The sequence below is a fragment of the Kogia breviceps genome, chromosome 11 (genome assembly GCF_026419965.1).
Source record: "Kogia breviceps isolate mKogBre1 chromosome 11, mKogBre1 haplotype 1, whole genome shotgun sequence".
Classification (NCBI taxonomy): Eukaryota; Metazoa; Chordata; class Mammalia; order Artiodactyla; family Physeteridae; genus Kogia; species Kogia breviceps.
The window spans coordinates 68,089,140-68,114,698 of record NC_081320.1 but is presented as its reverse complement, the minus strand read 5'-3'; the positions used below and the strand labels follow the sequence as shown (position 1 = coordinate 68,114,698).

Here is a 25,559-nt window from a genome sequence, read left to right as displayed (position 1 = left end):
ACTGAGTCAGAATGTCTGGGGATAAGGCCCAGGAGTCTGTTTTAACAGCTCTCCAGGTGATTCTTACTCATGCTAAGTTTTTTTTTTTTTTTTTTTTTTTTGCTGTATGCGGGCCTCTCACTGCTGTGGCCTCTCCCGTTGCGGAGCACAGGCTCCGGACGCGCAGGCCCAGCGGCCATGGATCACGGGCTTAGTTGCTCCGCGGCATGTGGGATCTTCCCGGACCAGGGCACGAACCCGTGACCCCTGCATCGGCAGGCGGATTCTCAACCACTGCGCCACCAGGGAAGCCCTCATGCTAAGTTTTGAGAAGCACTGATCCAGAGGTCCATGTTGCTCCCTGTGTCTTTTGTGGAAAGAAGCCAGCTCCTGGACCTGACCTGCCATATATCTTTATGTAGAAGAGGTTCAGGAATTCTCATTTGGTTTTGTTGGCACTAAGTGGAATTATGTCCATGTCTAAGACTATTCCTTACACTGAATAGCTTATGAATGCTGAATACATACTGATTTTGACTGTCATGGCCACAGTTGGAACCAAAATTAAATGGATGAAGCAGAGAAAAGTGGTCTGAAAGACATAAGAATACTGTGCCAAGTCTAGCAAACACCACCAGGGAGGACAACGACAGTCATGAATAACACAATGGCTTGTTAACAACAACAACAAAGCTTTATGACAGTATCTTTGACATCAGACAAAAAGCAACTCGATCATAACGTTTAATTTTTAACAGAAGTCTGAAATGGCTGGATAGCCACAGCTATGAGAAAGTACTGTTTCTAAATGTGGTTGTGATTTGCACATGTGTAAAATAGCTTAGACAATGAGCCCTAATTTCTAGTGACACAGTTAGGAGGGGAGCTGGCTGTGACCTATCATGCAGCTGAGGACTTGATTCTTCATCTGTCAGGCAGCACTGTAATAAGCAAAACTAAAGCACCAGCTCTCTTTATCATGGAATTTTTGCTTATATTTAGTAAGTTATGGAATTTTAATTATTTAGATTAGGGGTTAAGGATCTAATTAATAGGTTTTGAACTTGTTCTCATAGAAAACCATTTGGTAACTAACGTTTAAATTCTATTCATATTTAAGCCACTTATTTAATTTGGTTTCTTACTATTTGAAATTGCAAAATCAAAGCATGTTTTTAACAAAACAAAACTGGAAAGGGTCTTTCTCTACAGAGAACAACTCTTCCTTCTCCCCTCTTTGAAACGGAAGATTATTTTCAATAATTCTTTGTTATTGTTTTCTGGAACATAGTTTAACACTTCCATCTCTGCCACCTTTAGCTGACTGTAAGAGCACTTATATCCATTGGATCCTAAGCCAAGAAGCCTGTTAACAGGTCACCTAGTTTATCCCATTTCTTCCAGCTGTGTTCACACCAAAAAAAAAAAAAATTCTAGTATGAAGAGACTCTTGTGATTCTAAAGACCTCTAGAGAAGACTCATCATCATCATAATAGTAATAATAATAACTACCACCAATATTTATTGAGCACTTACCACATGCCAGGCCCTATGCTGAGCTGTTCATATGCATCATCTCATTTAATCCTAACAACACCTCTAGGTAGGTGTTATCATTAATCTCCATCTTATAGATGAGGAAACTGAAGCTTTACAGAGTTAACTCATTTACACAAGACTACAGAAGGGATTTTTCAGGGTTTTTTTGGGCGAATAGTTTCCATATTTAACAATTCTCACCACCATTCATTTATCCATTCATGCCGTAAACATCTATCCAGTGTCTGCCAGTGCCGGGCCTTGTTGAAGCCCTAGAGATTCAAAGGTGAATAGAATTTTCCTACCCTCTAGAAATCTTACAGTATAAATAGGGAGAGACAGACATGAATTCTTAGCAATGTGATTAATGCTGTAACAGTGACAGTATAGCAGAGTAGTGAAGAACATGGGGTGTGGAGAGAAACTGCCGGGTTAGAATCCTGGCTCCCCCACTCACTCTGACCTTGAACAAGTCATTCACCATCTCTGTGCCTCAGGTCCCCTCTGCGTGAAGTGGAGATGAAAACAGTACCTACCTTTAGGGTTGCTGAGGGACTAAATGTTGGGAAATGTAAAGCACTTGGATCAGAGCCTAACACATAGTAGATACCCCAGCAACATTCGCTCTTATTGTGAATATAGTATCTCTGTTTACAAGCTGTTGTGCGAACAGAGAGGAAGCCTTCTCAGAGTGGTGACTTCTGAGCACAGGACTTGTGATAGCCATAGAGGCCGGAGGAGAACAGGGAAGGGGCGTCACAATTGCAGATTTCGTAGTGTTATCAGCAGACCATGGTGGACAGAGGAAGGAAGGAAGGTAAATGGAGAGTGAAGGCAGGCTGCTTCCTCAGTAAATTTACATGATGATGAGAAAGGCAACAGTAGGAAATAAACGCTCTGAGGACTGAAATATGGAGCTGGTTGGAGGCGAGCAAAAGGATTACCCAGCAGTGCCGAGAGCTTTGCTGAACTTGGAGCAGTGTGTTTGCTGATACTGGTCCACATAGTGACGTGATTTCCATCCCACAGTGTTCAGCTTCCTGGATGTCAAGTAAGGAGGTGGGCATTTGGGAATGCCCCTGCCTTCCAACGTGTGCCCTCCCTGCTGTGACAGAAGCCCCTTTCTCTGCTTCAGGCCCCTTTAGGATTGGAGAGCAGCTGGAAGCTGGTCATATTGGGAGACTCAGATCATGTAACCCCGGCACCTTTCCTATTCAAGATCTGTGGATTTGATTTTCTGACTTCTTGATCATTTTTGTGACTCTTTAGTTCCTCTTCACATTCTCTCCAAATCCCTATATAGCTGTTGGAGCCCAAACTGTTCCATGAGGGGCTTGAGCCTATGATTCCTACAGGTTGTGTTCCTATATGTGTGTCTGGAATTGTTTTTCTCTTTTGTGCCTATAGTGCTTCATTTTCCCTTCCCAGGTGCAGTCTTATTGGCATGCCAGAAATGATAGAAAATGCACTTTAGCTCTTCTTGCCTGTAGCCATTTGAACTACAGGTTCTTTTTTCCCCCTCCTAGCTGTATTACTAATTCAAACTTTTACTAAGCACCTTCCAGTGGTTAACACTTAGCAAAAAAAAAAAACCTAGTGCACTATAGTGATGAATAAGACATAGTTCTTAACTTCAAGTAGAGAGAATAAGCTAAGTACAAAAACGTTCACATGGGGCTTCCCTGGTGGCACAGTGGTTGAGAGTCTGCCTGCCGATACAGGGGACACGGGTTCGTGCCCCAGTCCGGGAAGATCCCACATGCTGTGGAGCGGCTGGGCCCATGAGCCATGGCCGCTGAGCCTGCGTGTCCAGAGCCTGTGCTCCGCAACGGGAGAGGCCACAACAGTGAGAGGCCTGCGAACTGCAAAAAAAAAAAAAAAAAGTTAACATGCTAGAAAGGGAGGGCTTTCATCTTAAACTTTATTCTCTTTATTTTATATCCCTTTGCTAACGCCATTTTGAATTTAGAATCTACTTCTGTTGCCCTGCCATATTCTCCTACCAATTAACAATTTGCCATCATGCAGTCACAGATAATTATTTTATCAAGAAACCACTCTGAATGATGGCCCAGGCCAGTGATTCTTAAACTGGCGTGAACGGAAAGAATAATCAGAACGATGGGGAGGAAGAGCTTTTCAAAGTACACCCCCCGTGCTTCCCCCAAGATTCTGACCTGCTGCCCTCTCATTCCTTGCTATTTGAGGTAATTACCACGAAAGATTCTGTAACTGATGATAGGGTTTCCTCTCCCTATCATCAAGTGGATAGGGGAAAAAAGGCTGGAAATCCAGTTATAGCTAATTGAGCACACACTTAACAAATGCCAGATCTGAATCTCTGTTTTCCTGCCACTGTGTTGTCATGACAATATTAAGGTATGTCACGGTGCTGATTACCCACCCCACTGTCACAGCATTTACAGTGTTTACAGTGCTCTGTGCCTGCCCTGCAGCCTGGAATCAGAGCCCCTGAAACCTCATATACAAAGAAACAGCACAGTGATTAAACACAGAGGGTCACTGAATTGAGGAAGACCTAGGTGAACAAAAGTCATGTCATGTTTCAACAAGTAATAATGATAACATGTAAACTATTTTTGAGATCCTAAGGCTGTTTATCAGAATGTGGCAAAAAAAAGTCAAAACATTTAAATGTGCAAGTATTATCTTTTAGATTCCCAGAGAAAACTGCCCCACTTGACCATTTGATGTTGATTTTGAATTGAAACCTTCAGTTTCTATTCCCTGGTGTGTCCAAGGTGTTTAGGAAAGATCATGGGTGTTTTGTTTTGTTTTTTGTGGTACGCGGGCCTCTCACTGTTGTGGCTTCTCCCGTTGTGGAGCACAGGCTCTGGACGCACAGGCTCAGCAGCCATGGCTTATGGGCCTAGACACTCCGCGGCATGTGGGATCTTCCCGGACCGGGGCACGAACCCGTGTCCCCTGCATCGGCAGGGGGACTCTCAACCACTGAGCCACCAGGGAAGCCCAATTATGGGTGTTTTGAAAAAACTGGGTTTATACAGCCCACTGGTGTCTGAGGACCTTCCTCAGTAACACCTAAGGTATTAAGGTATTTCAGGGCATAAAGGTAGCATAGAAGCATCCATCAGCCTCAACTCCAAAGCAGTTTTTCCTCAGTTTGCTGATAAACGTTATAACTAATAGAAATAGAGGTCATTAACCGATAGTAATGGTCTAAGTTTGTATCATTGAGAGAACTATTGTTAGAGCAACCCCATATCAGTCCTCTGGATTTCTCTTTACGTTTTTCCTTTGTAAGTAGATCATTTAATGAAAAATTTCCTTTTTTTTTTTTTTTTTACAGACTGTATTTCTCAATGCAAGCCCGTGGAGAGACTGATAGAGAAAAGCTGCTGTTAATGTATCAGACAAATGATCAAATAGTAAATGGACTTTTTCCTCTGAACAGGGACCTGGCATTAGAAATGGCAGCTCTTTTAGCTCAGGTAACTTCCATGTTATATAGAGCAATGTTTTGTAATGATAAAATACTAATTTCTCCACTGAATTAAATGTGGTAAAACAATACACCTTTCGTAATTCTTTAAATTCAATTTGCTGTGATTAACACCTTAAAAATTACAGGCATTATAATTGCAGCCTGACTCCCATTGCTGACAATTGAGGTGATGTAGAATGAGACAATACTCCATAAAGGGAACCTAGTTTCTTAATCTCTTGAAAATATCCCACTAGGCTTTGCATTTAATAAAGAAGTTTGAGTGTTGAGCTGTGGGGTTGCGGTTGCCATGCTAAAATCGTTCAGTAGTCAAGCAGGATCAGTCTTCTAAAAAGCTAAAGCACTTTCTTTTATTTAACCTATTGTATCAATTAAGTTCAGTTGGCTGTAAACCACACACGCATGCAAATTAATAATAACAGTTAAAATGGAAGTGTTATTTGTCTCTCATATGAAGAGTGTTGGGGCCCAGGGCAGTGTGCCCCCAAATATGCCTCAGTGGCATATTGATTATTTTTAATTAAAGTTACTTGAGAAACAGCTGGTGAAAAAAAAAAAGATATATATTTAAAAAACACTCTGACCTCCCTCTTTTCCCTGAAAAGCAGGAAATAAATCTCCCATGTGAAAGTATCCTCCCTCTACCAGGAGGATAAAAAGCATCCTTGTCAACAGAGTTAGGGAATTCAAGGCTAAGAAAGCTGTATAAACAAACTTTGTTGCTTCTTCACTAATCTGCTATCCCAAGCACAAACCCCTTTGTTTTGTAAAATCTTCATAAATAATTGTTTCTTTGTCTAAAAATGATATATAAACAGCCTGCTTTGGTCATTTCAGGGGTCCCATTTCTATGAGACCTCTGTGCGTTCAATTGGTTTTTTTCTCCTGTTAATCTGTCTTGTGTCAGTTTAATTATTAGACCAGCTAAGAGAACTCTAGAACTCTAGAGGGGTGTGCGGGGGGGAATCTGCCCCTCCCCAGTGAGAGATAGGCATGCTGGCGCCTCTACAGGCATTAGGGGCATGGGCTTTATCCTGCCCTCCATTCTGCTGTCATCTTCACGGTCCCGGAGGTTTGCCAGAGCTCCAGCCATTACATCAGTGTTCCAGGCATCATAATGGAGGAAGGACTGAAGAAAGGCATGCCCTCCTGCTTTTGAGAAACTTCCCAGCAGTTACATAGAACGCTTCTATTTATGTTTCTCTGTCAAAACTTAAGTCACACAACCTTGCCAACCTACAAGAGAGACTGGAGAATGTGGTCTTAGCTGGGCAGCAATGAGCCCAGCTAAATTCAAGGTTGTTATTATTCAGAAAGAAGGAGAGAATGGTCATAAGAGACAACCCACCATCTCTACCCCATCTGGGTCTTTGCACAGGTTAATTAAGGGAAAATGATGTGTCGTTGGCTTAGATTCCCCAGGGTTTTCAGTCTTCTCACTCTACATACCATCCCAGGACATCTTACTCATTCTCTTAATTTTATGTACCACCTGTGCTGATGATTCCCATATCTTTTCTCTCTGGCTCATATTTCTTTCATGGGCTCCTTAAATTCAGCATATCGGGAACTAATCATCTTCCCTTCTTTTCCTTCACATTTTGCATATTCACTGCCTCCATTCAGTCTGCCAAGCAAGCTTCAAATCCAGGAATCATCACTGACTCTGCCCTCCCTCTCTCCCTTTCCCCCAGTTAAAATGTCCCTGCGCATTTTAACTCTGTTCCCTCCCCTCCATGCTGACCACCATTGCTATGGTTCAGACCGTCATCGCATCCTGCCTGCTCTCCTGCATCAGGCTTCTAACTAATGTGTTTTTCTCTGGTCTGGTCCCACACACACACTTCTATCCTCCATGCAGAATCTAGAGAGATTGTTCCAATTACCTATTGCTGCATAGCAAATGACTCTAAGACTCGGCTCAAAAGGACAATTTGGGCAGGGATGTATAAGGGCAGCTTGTCTGTGCTTCGTATGGCATCAGCTGGCATAGCTTGTAGACTGGTTGTGACTCTATAGCTGAGGGCTGGAATCATCTGAAGGCTCATTCACTCACACGTCTGATGCCAGCTCTTACTTGGAACTTCGGCTGGGGAATGTCAGCCGGAAGACCTACTCGTGGCCTCTTAAAGTGGTTGCTTGTGCTTCCTCACAGAATGGTAGTGAGGTGGCAAGAGCTGTCCCGGAAGAGACAAGATGTGGAAGCTGCCATTTTCTAAGGTCTGGGCCTAGAAACTGCTGTGGTGGTTTGTCAGGCAGCAGTAATATATAGTAACTGGAATGGAGATACAGCAAAAATGTGAATCTAGCTGTGTCATTCTCTTTACATGGAGGGACTGTCATGATCTAAACTCTGCCTGCCTCTCCAGCCTTATCTTTTCATACTCTCTACCTTGAACTTTATGGTCCTGAGTTGTATATGATTCACTTATTCTTACCTCTTAAACTTGACTTGTCTCCTCTGCTTGGAACACCTCTACTCCCATGCCTCTACCTGTTAACTTCAGCTTATCCTTTAATTTTCATCTTAGGGATCACTCATTCCAGGAAAGCCTTCTTGAATTCTGCCTGGATGGGTTAAATGTTCCTCTTGGGGTTTCTGTAATGCCCTGCACGTATCTATTACTGTCCTGACCCCAGTGGTTTATTATTAGTTATTTGTTTCTGCTTTGCACCACTGACTGGGGCCTTCCTGAGAGCAAGGGCTCTCTCTGTTCATCTTTGTATCTAGCACAGTGCCTTACACACAGTCAATTCTCCATAAATGTTCTTGGATGAATGACTAGTTGATAATTTAGTTTAATTTCATAACAATTTTATGGTCATCCAGACTTTAAAGCGTTTAGTGCTACACTGAGTGTTCCCTTTTTGCAAGTGATAAAAAGCTGAAGAAATGAGAACTAGGTCACGTTTTTTCTTGGTGAGAGGATTAGGAATGATTTCCTATCACATGCCATTCTAGGCTTTGGTTCTCTAAAGGCACAGATGCTCTGTTAAAATCACTCTTATTTTTGCTAAAATTTAAGTTCATCTTCTTACTTTTTAATTTTCTGGGGAAAGCTTCTCCAAGAAAAATTATCATATCTTTTGGAGATACACACTTCTAATATTTTTTAGTTGAATTTTCGGAAGGGGTAGAAAGGTAAAACCATACACCTAGAAAATTCTGAGCATATTACTAACTAAAAAATATAATTTCGCCATCTACAAAAGGAAAATTAAATAATACCTCTGGTCTCTTCCTCAGAGTAGTTTTTGTGAAGATAAGTGAAATATGCTAAGGAAATCTGAGGTCTGTAGAAGAAAATAGTTATTTCTGTGGTAGATTTGCATATCTATAGGTCCTTATTGAGATTCTCTGTCTTAATCAGGAAATTCTTGGAGCTGATGTTCTGATTGCTGTACATGGTGTCTGGTAAGGGGTCATGTTGATGTGAGGCATATTGGGGATTATCTGAGTTGATTCTCCAAACATTTATTGTGCTCATTCAGTGCCACACAGTATGCCAGGAGCCAGAGAGGGAGACCCTGAGCTTGAATATCCCACTACAGGGTTCCCTAACAGCCAAGCTTGCCTTAAATGACCTCTATGTTTGTAACTATTGTTTGTCCAACTGCCATGTCCTTAGAGGTTAAATCCTGGTCTAAGGGTTCACAGCTAGCTGTGCTGAGTACTGCCTGGTGATAGGTGGGGACAATGAAAAGCTTGCTCTGGGGGAAGGATTTCAATGTATTTGAAGAGCAGATGGACAACTGTTATTTGGTGAGGAAATTAAGATGATACCTGACTAGATAGGAGATGAGGGTGAAAAAACTGAACAGCAAAGCCAAGCCAAGAAACCATCAAGTAAGGGACCAGGTCAAGGAAACTAGAAAGTCATAAGAATAGACTGTAAGGGCAAAGCTCAGCTGAGGAATTTAGACTGTAGCTGATCAGATTAAGAACTAGATAAGGGAGGTCACAGGGGTCAGAATCTCAGAGGCTGGTTGTGCTAACAGCCTACTTGAAGGCAGAGGGCCCTTTTAAGATGGAGACCCAGGGCTTTCTGTAAGACCATCCCAGTCTTGATGGAACCCTCCATCTGCTTGCTGGGAAGTACTCTAGGTAAGGATGTGGATGTTCAGTATGTCCCCCACCCCATCTCACTTGTTGAGCCCTCTTTGGTACCCTGTACAAAGCATTTAACACAGATTATCACGAGCATTTATTTATTCTTCAGTCTCCCCTACTAGACAGTAAAGTCTTTGAGGATAGGAAGTATGTTCAACTTTTTTCTTTCTCATATAAATTAGCACAGTGCCTGGCATATAACAGGGACTCAGTATAGGTTTGGGTGAATGAGTGAGTGGGAGACTAGATGGAGAGATGGATGGGTGAGTGGTTGGATGGGTTGGTAGAGGATGGCATCTGTATAGCCTGTTAATGGAAGTAAGGATTGAACATTGTTTCATTCAGGGAAAAGGGGGAATGAAGGGCTTTATTTCCAGAAATGATAGAATAATAGATTGAGGGGATGAATACAGTAACATTTATGGAGAAAATCTAGGAAGAAAGTAATGAGAAAATAGTACTTGCTCCCATGATGTTCGGTAGAGATCCTGAAAAAGTCCAAGTAATACTTTCTAAAGATTTTTCGTAGCTTTATAACTTTTTAATTTTTCACTTCTAACTTCTATTTTGCCTTACTATTATCAACCAAAATGGTACCTTAAAAATGAAAAATTATCTGGTCTGTTATAGGCAATGGTAGAGTAAGTGACCTTTAGCAAATACTACCAGATATTAACCTAGAGTGATTAATGTAGAAATGAAACTGGAATGTTTAAATTATAGATTTTTTTCATAATTAGACTTCAAATGAAATTTAAATTTAAATAATAGTATTTATATATGATTATAAATTCCATAATCACACAATAATGACAGATTTATATATTGTATGTTATAAAGAATGTTTAGAAAAAAAAACTCATTTTCTTTCTTAAAATTCTTTTTTAATATCCTGTATTTTCTCTTTTTTGGGTTTCCACTTAGGTGGAGATTGGAGATTTTGAAAGGCCTTTTTCTACTCCAGCAGGGCATGTTACTAATCAGTGCAAAGCAAATCAAACTATAAAACAACTCATAGAGAAATTTTATCCTAAAAGGTATAGAGATGACTCTTCTGAAGAACAGTTAAGGTAAAGAACTATTTGTAACTCTTGAAAAGGCAGATGCACACTAGTTTTTCAGTGACATTTTTCTGTTCAAATTTTAAAGATGAAAAAAATTGTACACAACAATTTTCTCAGGATTTTAAAAATACTGTTGAATACCAAGAGGTTATAGTTCTTTTTATTTAAGATGTGCCTAGAAACTGTAGTATCTAGATTTAAACTTTTTTTAATGAGAAAAAAATCTACCTTAATTTAGAAGATCTGCTTTTCATTTGACCTTATTAGTTCTTGTCCAAATTAATCGTGCTAATAAAGAAAAGGAAAAAATTGGCTAATAAGATGCTTAATTTTATGAAGTGTTTACCAAAAAATTTTTATCTCTTAGGGCATTCCATTATAAACAAATTGGAATAAAAATAAACTATCTTCTTACACAAGGTTTTTTATTATAATATAAAATTTTAATTAAACTGAACTAATTTGAAGTTTTGATTTTTGAGACCATATAAAGAAAAGCTGTAGATTCAAAAATAGAGGCAAATCCAATTCACCATGAATTTTTCCAAAACAAACATTTGAGATCAGTCTGTTTTCTGTGTAGAATAAGTGGTTGCCTTCGTGCTTTTGTTTAAGAGGTTTCCCCAGCAGCTAGCATCTCTCCAAACGAGGAGTGGTAGCACCTAAAATTCCACTGTTGGGGATTCATTCTTCAGTCTTGACTTCTTGTACTTTTCTTTAAAAATTAAAGTTATTCCCATGAGAAATTACCTTTTAAACTAATTTATGCGAAGGTTTGATGTTAGCTTATCAGATTTTAAAATTTTACCTAAAGGGGGTGGGGAGTGGGGAACTTAGGTCATACATACTGACAGCACTAACCGTACAAGAATTTGGTGGAAGGAATACTACAAAAAGGACCAAGGGGTAGACAGTGGTGAGATGGGACTCACAAAACAACAGCTTCACCTAGGTTGTGAGTATGTCTCCTGGTGGTGCTTAGGATCGGCTCAAGGAGAGCTTTATCTTGGGAGGATGATACACTGTTTGTGTGTTTTTCTTTTGTGTTTTTATGTTCTTTTCTTTTTTTAGGCAGCTTTGCCAGCGACTGTCAACCAGATGGATGGCCCTCCGGGGACACAGTGCTGCTGATTGTGTGCGAATCTATTTGACAGTAGCCAGGAAGTGGCCATTTTTTGGTGCCAAATTGTTTCTTGCAAAAGTAAGAAAGAATGGGGGGGCTATTCAGTTCAGTAAAATATAAAGTGATAACCTGAGTAACCCCAGGTTTTGTACATTTGGCTTTTTAAAAGAAAAAAAGGAAATTTCCAACAATTTAAAGAAAACCATGAAGGGACACTAAGGAAAGGGAAGGAAAGCCATCAGCGTCTCTGTCTTTTCCCTTCTGTTCCACTTCCCCGTACCGTAGATCATTTCTTACGCTCAGTAGGCTTAATCGTTAGACTGAAGACAACAGCTGAACTCTGCTTTCTTCTCTTTATTCATTCATCCATTCACTCATTTACTCTCTCACTCATTTGCTCATTTATTTAGCATTTATGAATTCTGTTTGCCAAACATTGAGCTAAGCTCTAGGGATACATAAGCCCATGGTTTCAGATAGGTTGTGCTCACACTTCCAGGAACTCACAACCAGTATTGCAATAGGTCTGGAAACAACTATTGTGTGGAGAATATGGTTAAGGGTGACATGAACAGAGTGATGCAGGAACACTGAAGAAGGAGAGATGAAACCTGCTGGGGGTTAGATTAAGAGGCCTGTCCAAATGCACATGTTAATAAATGGCAGATCTGGGTCTCAAACCCAGGTCTGCTAATTCACTCCTCTTTCCATTATACCACACTGCCTGCTCCCCAGGTGAGATTTTTAATAATAATAAGATGTTGTTGTGTTATTACAAATGCTGCATTGCATTTACACTGAAAAATATTTCTGTAATTTTGCTTAGCATTTAATATGTAGTGTATTTTCACCTCTTCATAGCCCATAACCCCATCATCACTTGGAAGTACTTTCATGTGGCTGGCTATACATGAGGATGGTTTAAGCATCTTAGAATACAACTCCATGGTAAGATTAAATCCTTAAGTTCTGCATTGAGTCAGCTATTTCCATTGCTCAGTGTACTGTAAACAGAAGGTAATGATATCTTAATCTGACTTTTCTCATACACAGAAAACACTCTGCCTAATACTATATAATGAATAGTCATTTTACAAAGATAACTATGGTTACAATTTAATCTTTTAAATCAAGATTAGACAGGTTATATATATTGTGTGAGAAAAATATTAAGATACATTGACTAAATTGCAATCATGGTTGTATTTGTAAAATGACTGTTCATTTATTATGTTCGGAAGATTGCTTCCTGTGTAAAATGAAACTGCTGAAGATAACATTAAGGTGGAAACTTTAGTTACCAAAGTTTTAAGTTCAGTTTCACGAAGCCTTCTATAACAATTTCTATACTATCCCATAATATCAATTACCAGTTCATTTGTACATAGACAGTATCTTAGAGCTTTTTACGTGATTAAATATAAAGTCAGACTGTAATTTCTATTTATTCATTTATTTATCTGAAATTTACCTTATTTTCTATCATATTTTATATGTATCAGAGTACTTTTAAAATTTTTGTTCTTTTTTTTTTTTTTTAACCTGGATTGCTAAATTCACCTGGTAGGTGTAGTGGGCTCTCCTACTTGTGGCTATGGTCAGGATCACTGAGGATTTCTTGGAAACGAGGTTATCCTTTAGTGTTATAGTAACTGTTTCTCCTTATAATTGCTGAAAAACTTTTTTGAAGGTGTTTATGTTTCCTGAATGCCTTTTAGTTCTTGAATAAATATCTGAAGATAGATTATTAAGTCAGTAACTTAAAGTCAACAGAAATAGTACACAAGTATTGAGTTACCTTAGGTAAGTAAACCAGTTCCTAGATCCTGGGAGATGAACATGCAGGTCAGGAAGTAGATATTGCCAGCCTGCAGCACTAGAGGTGTTCAGTGCTGGGATAGTCTGCTCAGAATCTTGCAAGCTAATCATTAGATACACAGATTCCTTTCCTTTTAGGCTGTACATCTTTGACTTATATTATTTAAATTGTTTTAGTAACACATTGGAAAAAAATATTTGCTGCATGTATGATGAAGGGTTGGTATCCTTTATGAATGTGGATGTCTTATCAAACAGTAAGGAAATGATGAACACACTAATAGACAAATGGGCTGAGGCAATTCACAGAAGAAATACTAATGTTCAATAAATGTATTTTTAAATGTTAATCTCACCATCAATCAAATAAACTCAGTTTAATACAGTGAGATTCTACTTTTCACCAATCAGATTGGCAGAGCTTCAAAAGAATGATGATATCCTGTGTTAGCAAGACTGTAATGCTGGGAATGTCAATGGGTATAACCTTTTTGAGTTTGGAAAGATCTACTTTTTTGAGATAGCAATTTCAGCTTGAGGTTTATAATCAAAGAAATAATTAGGCTATGTGTATTATGAAATATGTCCCAAAATATTCATTGGAGTATTGTTTAAGATAGTAACAAATAAAAAAATCTTAAATATTCTTCAATAGGAGATTAGTTAAATAATGTCTATGTGTCTATAAAATCCAAATAAATGTCTATAAAAACATTTAAAATGTTATACAAGTACATTTGTTGTCCTGGAAGGATGTTCATAATATGTTAAGTTAAAAGAAGCAGAATGTTAAAAAAGAAGTAGTATGCATGATACTGTTTATGTTTACATATATTAAAGTTTATATATCAGGGTGAACTATGTGGATTTGCCAATATTTGACCTTTTTTTACCTTAAAAAGCATCAGTTTCATATGGTTCAACCAGATAGATAGATAGATAGATAAACATATAGAAATCTTAAGGACAAATACAGTGTAAATGCTATGTAAATAGTTGCTGGTGAATGGCAAGTTCAAGTTTTGCTTTTTGGAACTTTATGGAATTTTTAAAACATATTTTCCATCTGCAGTTGGTTGACCACATCATCATTTTAATGGAGATACATGTTATTAATCATCTCTCATCTTTCTTTGAAAATAAAGATTGTATAACATACTTACTTTTATCTCTCTTTGAAGAGGTTAATAATCAGCTATGTGTACAAGAGTCTAATGACCTTTGGAGGTTATCAAGATGATTTTATGATAGTCATTAACAAAGCACATTCAAAGGACAAACCAACAGAGAAATTACTTTTTGCCATGGCAAAACCCAAGGTTAGTAGAAGGCTTTATGCTAACTTCTTTATGCTAGTTTTTTTCATACTAAAACATATTGTACAAAGAGTAAGTTCCTCATGGGAAAACAGACTCTACTTACAATCAAACAACCATAGGTCCAAATTCTGGTTTACCTTATCTTTCTAAACCTTGGTTTCTTCATCTAAAAAATGGTATGATGCTATGATGCTAGCTTTTTTTTTCTGGATTAAGAATACAATGAAGGATTTGTAAAGTATTTATAGCCCAGTGCCTGGTATACAGAAAGTTCAATATAAGTGGTCCTGGCATAAGTTGTTATTGTCAGGTACTTTATACACATTACCTTATTTACTTGGACTAATTCATTTTATAGTCTCCTTACTGAGAAGAGTGAGGTTTTAAAATTAAGGCATACTTGTTTCTTTACTATTTTTAGCAAACTATGTAGTTTTAATGTCTCTAAGTAAAAGCAGTAAATAAAAGGGTTGCATTCTAACATGTAACTCTGATTTTAGGAAAAAGAATGAGAAATTAATTTTTCTAAGACTTTGTCTTAAAATTCTCAACTAAAAGAGACTACGTTTTTAGAATTTGAAACTTCAAAAAATGGCATATATGTTTCTTAATTAAATCTATACTTAAGTGAAGTCAGTAAGTGTAGAAGATCATGGTATACTCAGTGCTTTAGTTTAAAGAGTTGATATAATACACTGAATTTCTTATTCATGTATTCACAAATGTGGCTTTAGGATAACTGGTAGAATTGTACTACTGTCACATTTTCTAATATTGCCACTAAATTTGATTTTTTTTTTTAAGTATCACTTTCTGCTGGTTTAAGGAATGGGAAAATAAGGCAGTGCCTTGTTGGTGCTGAACATGTAAGTACAGTTGACTCTTGAACAACATGGGTATGAACTGCACGGGTCCACTTATGCATGGATTTTTTTTCAGTAGTAAATACTACATTACTACACAATCCATGGTTGGTTGAATCCATGGATGTAGAACTGCAGATACAGAGGAACCGTGGCTACAGAGGGGCACTGTAAAGTTATGCACGGATTTTTGACTGCTTAGAGTGTTCGGGCCCCTAACCCCTGTGTTGTTCAAGGATCAACTGTACTGCACTGCTTGATCTGGTTAAAAGGGAAATCTGGTAGCCTGGGCACTTGGAGATGGAGACCACCCATGGCCAACCCTTCACTCTCTTTTGGAAGTGATGAGAACTTCTCAGGAGAATAACAATTCCATTTGTCTTGTTTTAGATTCTTGAAATCACTCTTTTGATCGCCAGCTACATAAACAACTTCTATCAGCAGAAGGCGGTTCACCACCTCTCTGCTCCAGCGCTGCTCTCAGCTCGGACCCAGGGTCCTCAAGCCAGAGTGATGGGAAGCCAGCCCCTTCTGTCAAGCAGACCAACCAAAGGCCCCACTTTACTCTGAAAGCTCAGGGGCCTGAACATTCACTCCCTGTCCTCTAACCAATGGCTGCATTGGCTCCAAATAAGTTCATTTACATCCTGGCAACATGGCACACACACAGTAGTAGTCCATTCTTTAAAAATAATGAGGGTTACTCTCTTTCATTTGATTCATAAATATTCAAATGAATGCTAGTAATAGGACCTAAACACAGATTTTCCCACGTGCTGATTTTCTCTTAGCTTAACTGGGTTAGAATTTGTCATTTTTTTCCATCACCTTCTCCTTTGCCATCAGACACATCAAGCCTTTTTTCTCTTTTTTAAAAAAATATTCTAACAATCTTTAGAAAGTGAGATTCAAGGGAGTTTTTCCAAACTCTCATTTGGCAAACCAGTTGATTACTTGGAAATTCTCATTGCCAAAAAATTAAGTACCATAATTAAATGTGCTTTTAATTAATGATATGGTGTTTAGAAAGAAGTAGAGTATACAGTTTAAGAAACAGCTGCAGGGTGGTGTTGAAGGGTAAATTTTAGAGCAAGTGCAGTAAGTCTTCTGGCCCTATGAATCATTGTGTGAGAAAACAGGAGCTAGGTAACCAGAACCTCCTATGTGGTTTTAGAAAGTGTACCCTGTCACCTTTTCAGATCACTGGAGTGTAAAACTTAAAATGAGACAGTGATTCCTGACATTCTTTGGCTGTCAACATAACCCAAGTTCACTGGAATATTGCCCACATTTCATTGCATTGGTGCTGGGTCATCTTGACCTTGTTTTGTTAAATAATAATATCTGTGAAAACAAGGACCATTCTTAAAGCTTTGCCTCATACAGTGCTTTTTAATTATAGTTTGAAAATAAATTCCCAAAAATATTTTTTAAAAGAAAAGAGAAAGTAACTCTTCTGTCAAAGGAGGTAAATTTTTAGTTGAAAGAGTCTAGAAACATATTAGTTTACTAGGTTACATAAGTGGTCAGTACATTCCGGTTTGTGTCAAAATAAAGTACTTATTATTCATGATAAAAATGAAACTGTGATAAGACATGAAAATTATATTGCAAAAATGTTTAATTGAAATAGTAATCATGAGTATACTTAATTTTATTTATGTGTAGAATATTTTATATTTATATTTTGGACGTATATTTATCACTCTGTGTATGGTATTTTTTTAACCAATTGGAAAAAAAAAGTTAGCTGCTGAATTAATTTGTTGGCAGAGCCTTCATGTTTTCTTTTTTGCTGCTTTCTCCCTATGGCAATGTACTGTTCTAACAATAAGACTTTTAAAAATGTTCCATCCCATGTTAGCATCCTTCAAAAGGACAGAGCCAAGAAATATACTGATCAAGTAAGATTTTGCTTTATTGGTAATGACAAAGGTAAAAAAAAAAAAACCATAGAAATAGATTGCCGTTTACTATTTCTCCTAAATCTTTTGAACCACAACCACTCACTGGGTAAGGAAATTAATTTTTGAGAATAAATTGGTTACCAGTTTGAGATGACTCTCTGGAGCCTTTTGGCTGGGATACAGTAGTTTCTGAGTTCCCAGAAAACCATTTAATAATCATTCGTTGGTGAACCACAGGCTTGGCAGAGCTGTTACATATGTGTGAGGACTTTATTCTCAGGCAATAGTTAGTTCACCATCTGGTAAGCCCCCCCAAAATCTAATTTAAACAAGTAGTGAAGGCTTAGCTTAAATGGTAGTACCCTAGACTTGGCATTTATTTTTGATAGAGCAGAGATAAAATATTTTGATGGAAAGAAATCAATTTTCTGTAACTGATGATGTGAAAATTTTATTTTCTGGGAAATTACTTTTATATAGCCATTTAAGAAATTCAAAGTATGTTATTATGATTGGTTACAAGAGAATAATGTTACATGTTTAATTGTAATATTTGTCTCCTATCATTTTCTTCCCTTTCAATCATAATAAATGATTTACAAAACCCATTTCAAGCATTATCTTTTGAATAATCTTCAAGAAATACCTAATGTTTTCATTGTCAAAGCTGAGGTGTACTACTAGTGAAAATGGTAGTTATTACCTCCTTCTCTTGCACTCATGCTTTGTCTTCTGTGTTGCTTTGTTTTATCCATATAAAAGGAAGCTGTTTTGGCACATTGTAAGTTTCATATGTATGTATGCATATTGACACATAATAGAATATGTATAAATCATGGGGTTCTCCCATGATTTCATAATAAGCTCCTTATAAGTAAGTTGATTGGACTGTGTCTAAAATTTTATTTTAAATGCTCTAGATTTCTGTGTGTGTGTCCTTAAAGTCAAATACTGCCATAGCTTAGAAATGAATTTAACTCTCAATTTATAAGAAAAGTTAGTCACAACTTATAAAGTATTTGCTTGAAAAATGTGTTTGTTTGGACATTTTTTCCATAGGAAAATAATACATGGAAGTCAGGTTCCTGTAACAATACTTGTAACCCATAATTGTACTGAAGTATAATCCTGAAGAATTAACCACCATGGATAACCATATTTCTCTAGAAAAAGGCTTTAAGTGGTCCTGAGATGCTGAGAACACATTTCACCCATCCACACACCTCCTAGCTGTAATGGAATTTGGACTTCACTGCAGAGTCTCTGGGCTGATTCCAGGGGAGCGAAGGCTTTGGGAATGTGGGGAGTGAGGAAGCAAAAGTGAGTAGCAGGACTAATAAGGTGGAGAAGCTTTTCTGCTAACTGGTTCATGCAGGGACCGTATCTCCTCTCACATTTCCCCCTATTCTCTTTTTCCTAAAGGAAGAAAGGGATTTTATTGCTACAAGAGTACTTCATTTAGCAGGAAGTATGCCAATTTCCTCCAGAGAAGGAATGACTTTATTTTCCTAATTCTTGTTTGAAAAATTCCAGAAAAGGATTCTGACTGGCCCAACTCATGTTAGGTGTTTAACCTCAAACACTGATATTAGGAGAATGCTTAAGTAAATTATTAAAAATCTATATAGTGGAAACTTATGCAGCCATCAAAGCTATGTTTATTATGTGTTTTAAAAAAATGATATGGGAAAATACATGTTAAAATCAGAATGTTAAACTTTACAGTAAAAACTCTGTGAGAAAAAAGATTGGAATAAAATACATCAAAATGTTTAATAGTTGTTACTCCTGGTGTTTGCTTATTACATCCTCTTAGTTTTTTCTATGTACTATTTTTTTCTACAATAAGCTCATGTAACTTTGAAAACAAGGAAAAAATATAAAAACTCTCACTTTCTGGGCTATTGTTAATAGCCTCCGTATGGACTTCTAGACTCCAAAGCATCCCTCACATAGCTGCAAAAAATTATCTCATTGAAACTTAGGTCTAGTCATGACACACCCCTATTTGAAATCTTATTTGGTTTCTCATCGCCAACACAGTAAAATCCAGACTGCAAGATCCTTCACTGTAGCTCAATCTACCTGTCCAATTTGCTCTCCCACCTTAGCCCCACCAGGCACTTTATATGCTTCCACCCCAAACTATTCACAGGTCCCCAAATATACTCTGCACCACCTTTATCCTTTTGCACTGTTGTGCAAAAGCAAGCATCAAGCAGCTGCTTTCATCCAGCAAGCAGCATAAAACTGTCTCCTCCTCCATCACCACCATTGAAATCTGTGAGTCTTCTTGGGCTGATTCAGAAGAGGAGCTCAAATCTTTGTATATTTTACCTTGAGAACAATTTTCATCTACCCAGGAAAGTCACTTTCTTCGTCCAAGTATGAAGCCTCAGGAGGCATAAAAGTAGAAAAGAGAACTCACCTGCTTAATCACATCAAGGTGAATCAACTAAATCACTCCTGAATCAGTGCTGGTGATTAGGGCCCAGGCAAATAACCTTCACCTTCCTGGTTACCAGGCTCCCTCCTTCAACCACGTATCCCAGTTACCCAAATCATTATACTTTAAAATGCTAGTACTGTGCCTAGTCCACAGAAAACACCTGGCAAAATGTTAGCTGCCATTATTGTCCATATCAATAGGGCTTCCCAACTCACATGCAAAGAGATTCTAAAGTTCCAGAACCCAAATCATTGCGATTCATTACAATTTGTCCCACTTCAGTTTGTGAGTTTATAGGCAATGCTGATTCAATGATGGAGGTATCAGCCTCACTTGCTACCATCCTTTCTCCATTGAACTTCACTCCATTACTTCCCTTCCTATGTGCAACTGTAGTCTTCTGTGTCTCCAAAATGCACCTACGTGTTGAGAGAATTTTGTCCCCAAAGATTTTATCTGAAATGAATGCCTTTTATTTCCTATGAACCATCTGCTTCATTTCCTTGTGTTTCTTTCTTCAAAGTTGCTGATCAGCAGCTTACCTCACCATAATAACAAGTATTAAGCACTTATAATGTTTCAAACACATATAAGTTATGTTTTACATGTGTTTATCTCATTTAAAACTTAATTTTCCCCTGCTTTACAGGATTGGACACTAAGGCTCAGAGAAATTGAGTTATTTTCCATTGTGGCAATGTGGCAACTTAGCTAGTGTGGCTGAGTCCCAACTTCTATCTAAGTTTGTCTTATTCCAAAGCCCACATTCTTGAACATTACAACACAGAGACTAAGCTAAATGGCAGAACAGTAGAGGAACAGTTTCTCCTTCAGTCAATCAGCTCATCTTGGGCTAGAGAGCCTGGGTCAGCATTCAAAACAGATCAAATACTGTCACTGCCATGAATGTTTCACCAACTCCTTGAGGCATAATTAGTCACTTGTTCTAATATAAATTGTTTGTACCTCTCTGCAATAGCTTATATCTCTGGCTTCCTTTGGGTTATTATAATTAGTTGTGTATGTCATATAGTAATGAAGTTTTTTATTGATTTGGAGATAAAGTAAATGAAGTATTATGGAGATGCATTTGCTTTATTAACTTATTAATAAATGATGTGCTATTGCATAAAACCTGAAACAACCAAACAAGCAGAAAGTTGGAAAATACTAAAATCGTAAATATTCTTTGCCTCTAGTAAATCACTAGAAAACAGCTCAGGAGATTATTTCATTCTCCATTCTCAATTCACTGCTATTGGGGAGAGAAAAATAATTGAAGAGAGAGAGAGACCCCTGGCATATAAATAGTCGGTACTCAGTAGAATACTTTTTTAATAAAAGAACACTTCCAGCCCAGAGTTTTTAGGTCCCAGATTTATTACCACTTGTCGCCTCTCTCTCCCACCCTAACGGATGAAGATGAGAGGCTCAAAAAGAACGCCGAAAACTACATTTCCCATGATGCCCCTCTTCTGAACGCAACCTTTACTTGTGACGTCGCTACCATAGCAACCCAAGAGCCTGCACTAAGCCGGCCTCGCGCAGAGCTCGCGGTCCAGCTGATTCTAGGCTGGGCCCTACGCGGAGACCACGACAGTGGGGCGACCGAGCCACGATGCCCAGGTATCCCTGCAACCCTGCTTGCGCCTGGCTTATGCTCCCCTCGAGAGCCTCCCTTCTTTCCCAACCTAGCCAGGAAGGGGTGGAGATGGGGGAGGGGTGGAGGGAGAGGCCGCTGCGGGTATATTTGGGGAGAGGAGATCCTCGCGGGACCCGTTAGTGGAAGAAAATTGTGAGTTCGTCCTCTTTGCAATTCCTGTCTTGTTGGTCAAGGATCCGTAGGCACTATCCTTGAGAGTGTGGATTCTAACGAAAGCAAGTAAAAAGTTCCCCAGGTGAAAAAGTTAAGAGATTTTGAAAGATCATTCAACTCCAATTATTCACTTTTTCAGTAAGAGTTTCTCGAGGGTTAGGGAATGTTCTAGGAACAGGGTTTCAAGCGGCGATTCAGACCGCAAGCCACTTCCTCAGGGACCTCGGCTCTGCGTGCAGGTGTTCACGACAACAATAAATGAGCGTAACTTGTGAAGGCACTGTGAAGAATGTAAGGTCATATATAAACGGGCAGCTGGGGTGGGGGTGGGCTTTTAATCACCTGTCAAATACATTTTAGCTGTTCAATTCTATGATGTTTATTTTAGTTGCTTGTTCTCAAGGTCATACCTAAAGCTTCTCTAAATGACTTATAAGGACATCGGGAGAGAGGGGTCCTGGAGTCCATCACAGAGCAGGAAAGTCTGTTTTTCTCACATGGTGGATGGGCGGTGTGATCTCTGTTGATTTTATGAACCTTAAGCTTCCCATCACGGTTTAATTGGTTACAACACCTCCTTCTCTCTTTTCTGCTGGGAACTTGGAAAGAAGATAATCACATTATGAAGAAATAGTGTGTAATTGAAAAGCAAACAGGCCCGGGCTGAGTTCTTAGGGGCTCACCTGTGAAATAAATGTGTGAATTTTAGTGCAAACATTTAGGGACACCTGTTTTGATCTTTTCTAACCCCTTTTTTTCATTCCTGGTTCTTGAATAATAATGATTATAAACACTCATTGATTTTAGGTGATTATGTATAGGACAGGCCCTAACCTAAATGAATTATCACATTTGAACAGTCATGGCAATCCTATGATGTTGGTATTCTTTTTTATCAGCATTTTAGAGGGGAGAAACAGGTAAGCCTGGGGACTAGCATAGAAGCTTTCATAAAGTAGGCACTCAAGAAATTCTTGTTGACTTAATAAAGGAATGAAGGATCCAGAGAGGTTAGGTAATTTGCTCAAGTTGGCATACTCTATGTAGAAAGTAGTAGATTCGAGCTTGTAACACATCAAATCTTTCTCATGTGTTTTTAGTTCAATACTCCATAATTCAGGGCTTCCCTGGTGGCGCAGTGGTTGAGAATCCGCCTGCCGATGCAGGGGACGCCGGGTCGTGCCCCGGTCCGGGAAGATCCCACATGCCGCGGAGCGGCTGGGCCCGTGAGCCATGGCCGCCGAGCCTGCGCGTCCGGAGCCTGTGCTCCGCAACGGGAGAGGCTACAACAGTGAGAGGCAAAACTCCATAATTCATTTAGGCTTTACTTTTAAAAAAATGATATAATCTTATTTGTATAAAATTATATGAGTGTGTAGAGAGGTAAATGAAAAGATGATTTTCAAAAGTGACTTTAGGTGATTTTCCCGCTTTTTTATATTTTAAAAAAGGAATCTTGAGCCAAAAAATATATAATTTAAAAAACAAAGCCAAAAACTATTTCAGCAGGCAAAGATTATGTGGTACACTGGCTTTACACATTCCCCCTTTTCCTAGATGTTGGTGGTTTTCAAGTTGTGCATTTCCAAAAGTCATTGTACATTCATGTGTGTCTGAGACGCTAACACACACAGCTTTCAGCCTTGCCCAGAAGCCCCCAAATCAGACAACCTCAGATCCTGGCAGTAAAGACTCTGCTTATCATTTTCTGCTTCAATCTAGTACAAAGAGAATGACTAATCCTCTGAAGTTTTACCAGTAAATTGTCCCCCCCCAAATGATGTTGATTTGTTTTATAAATCTGACTGAAATAAAATTTCTTGGGCTGAAAAGAAATTTTTAAAAGGATTCTTTTTGGTTTCTCTGAATTTTGGTTTTCTGCCTCATATAGTGAAACTCTCTGGGAAATCGCAACAGCTGAAGTGGAAAAACAGGGAAGTAACGGAAGTGAAGGAGATGGAGTTGAAACTGGAGAAAAGTCTGTTTTCTTCATTGGCAGTAAAAACGGGGTAATGCATTTTTTCCTACTTTTTTTCCCCAAGTATTGTAATGATTTAACAATCAGTGGTAAAATTTATTGTAATACTTTGATTAAAATTTAGGTACTTCAACCCTTTAACCAGATGACCAGTCTCCGGCCTGCTGGTTACATTGGATCTGGTTGGGCCCCGCTCACCGGTGGGTAGGGACTAACACCCAGCCTTTCTCTTCTTGTCAAGAGGTGTGTCCTGACCTGGGCCACAGCAACCCAGAGGAAGGGGCATGTGTTTCTGACTAGACAGCCCAGAGGAGTTATCTTTTCCCAGTTTGCACAAAGTCACCATAAATATTAATACTATTCTGATGGTCATATTTATAGGTAACTTGTACAGCTGAAACAAGCATATAGATAATAAAAACATGAACCATATAGAGTATAATACGTTTAACTTTCACTGTCTTAAACTAGTGTCATAGAAATGGAAGGAACCTTGAAGATATCTACTCTCCTTTTTTTTAAAGGCAATATACTGTTTTTTTTAAAAATAAATTTATTTATTTTATTTTTGGCTGCATTGGGTCTTTGTTGCTGTGTGTGGGCTTTCTCTAGTTGTGGTGAGTGGGGACTACTCTTCATTGTGGTGCATGGGCTTCTCGTTGTAGTGCATGGGCTTCCCATTGCAGTGGCTTCTCTTGTTGTGGAGCATGGGGCTCTAGAGCACAGGCTCAGTAGTTGTGGCACATGGGCTCAGTAGTTGTAGTTGTGGCTCGTGGGGTCTAGAGCACAGGCTCAGTAGTTGTGGCACATGGGCTTTGTTGCTCCACGGCATGTGGGATCTTCCTGGACCAGGGCTCAAACCCGTGTCTCCTGCATCGGCAGGCGGATTCTTAACCACTGTGCCACCAGGGAAGCCCTAGTCTACTCTTCTGCAATAGGGATTCTTACTCTGGGATCCATGGAGGTACTTCTTGGGGTCTGTGAACTCCCTAGAAATGTATGCAGAATTGTGTGTGATTGTGCACTGGTGCTTTTTTTAATGAGAAATTAGATTCCCCCAGGGTTCTAGTCACTGTAAACAGTGGTTGTATGGTCTAGGTTTGAATATTTCCAACAATGGGGGTGTTCTCTTTTACAAGGCAGGCTGTTTCCATTTTTGTTTCTAGAAACTCCTAGTTACAAAGCCTAGTTGCTGGAAAATTGCAATCTGTTTCATTGTAACTTCCACCCTTTGGTCTGAATTCTGACCTGTAAAAGTATGCGAGTAAGTCTAATTTTACTCTTCTACTTGTTAAACCTTCAAATATTTAAAAATTGCCCTTCAAATAGTTCTGGAAACCACCTTGTCTCCCTGAGTCTTTCTGTTTCAGCTTTAACGTTTCTTTCAGCCATGCCTCTGTGTCAGGGACTGTATATCAGTCAGTCATGGATTGTCTTATCTGCTGTGATTCTAATGTGTATTTCTCAGGATGGAACAGAGTTTTTGAGGTTTTCTTTAACTGTAGAAGGTTTAGACACTGTCTGTGTCATGGACTCTACACGTCATGGATTATCTGTCTGTCATCATCCTAGTAACTCAACTGGAATTATTCGAATGTGAAATTCTCAGGATAAAACAGAATTTTTCAGGTTTTGCTTACCTACTGTCAACTAGAGCAGGTCTGCCAGATTCTCTGTTGCCAGATGCCGTGTTTCTGTTATTGTACAGAAAAATATTAGTAATCACATAACCCTGCTCACTAAGTTTGAGCTTGGGATCTGCAAGCCTTTTTCATTTATTATGTTGTTTTGTCCTTATTAGATTGGATCTTTTGTTACAGTCTGTTTTTATTGTTATCTTAAATTACTATTATTAAAGTAATTCATGTATGTGGTTTAAGAACTTAAAGACTATCAAAAGATAAATGAACTTATTTACAAAACAGAAATAGACTCACAGACATAGGAAACAAACTTGTGCAGACTTCCCTGGCGGTCCAGTGTTTAATACTTCTCCTTCCAGGGCAGGGGGTGCTGGTTCGATCCCTAACCCAGAGCTAAGATCCCACATGCCTCACGGCCAAAAAACCAAAACATAAAACAGAAGCAATATTGTAACAAATTCA

The 25,559-nt window shown here is 38.7% G+C and overlaps 2 protein-coding genes across 8 annotated transcripts in view; both read left to right on the top strand.

Moving 5' to 3' along the window:
* PLEKHH2 (pleckstrin homology, MyTH4 and FERM domain containing H2) overlaps positions 1–18,984 on the top strand; it is a 110,615-nt gene extending 91,631 nt beyond the window's left edge. For 5 of the 7 annotated variants that reach the window (XM_067007669.1, XM_067007671.1, XM_067007672.1 and 2 more), the window contains 6 exons: positions 4,851–4,992; positions 10,042–10,187; positions 11,253–11,382; positions 12,166–12,252; positions 14,304–14,441; positions 15,695–18,984. In XM_067007669.1, coding sequence (XP_066863770.1) covers positions 4,851–4,992; positions 10,042–10,187; positions 11,253–11,382; positions 12,166–12,252; positions 14,304–14,441; positions 15,695–15,874 — 823 coding nt within the window. In that variant the 3' untranslated portion in view covers positions 15,875–18,984. Of the gene's footprint in view, positions 1–4,850; positions 4,995–10,041; positions 10,188–11,252; positions 11,383–12,165; positions 12,253–14,303; positions 14,442–15,694 lie in introns of those variants that run through there. The other 2 variants (XM_067007674.1, XM_067007673.1) reach the window with 2 other exon arrangements.
* Positions 18,985–21,148: 2,164 nt separating this feature from the next.
* DYNC2LI1 (dynein cytoplasmic 2 light intermediate chain 1) overlaps positions 21,149–25,559 on the top strand; it is a 51,437-nt gene continuing 47,026 nt past the window's right edge. The window contains exons 1-2 of the mRNA XM_059079419.2: positions 21,149–21,286; positions 23,368–23,485. Of these exons, the coding sequence (XP_058935402.1) occupies positions 21,279–21,286; positions 23,368–23,485 (126 nt within the window). The 5' untranslated portion in view covers positions 21,149–21,278. The remainder of the gene's footprint in view (positions 21,287–23,367; positions 23,486–25,559) is intronic.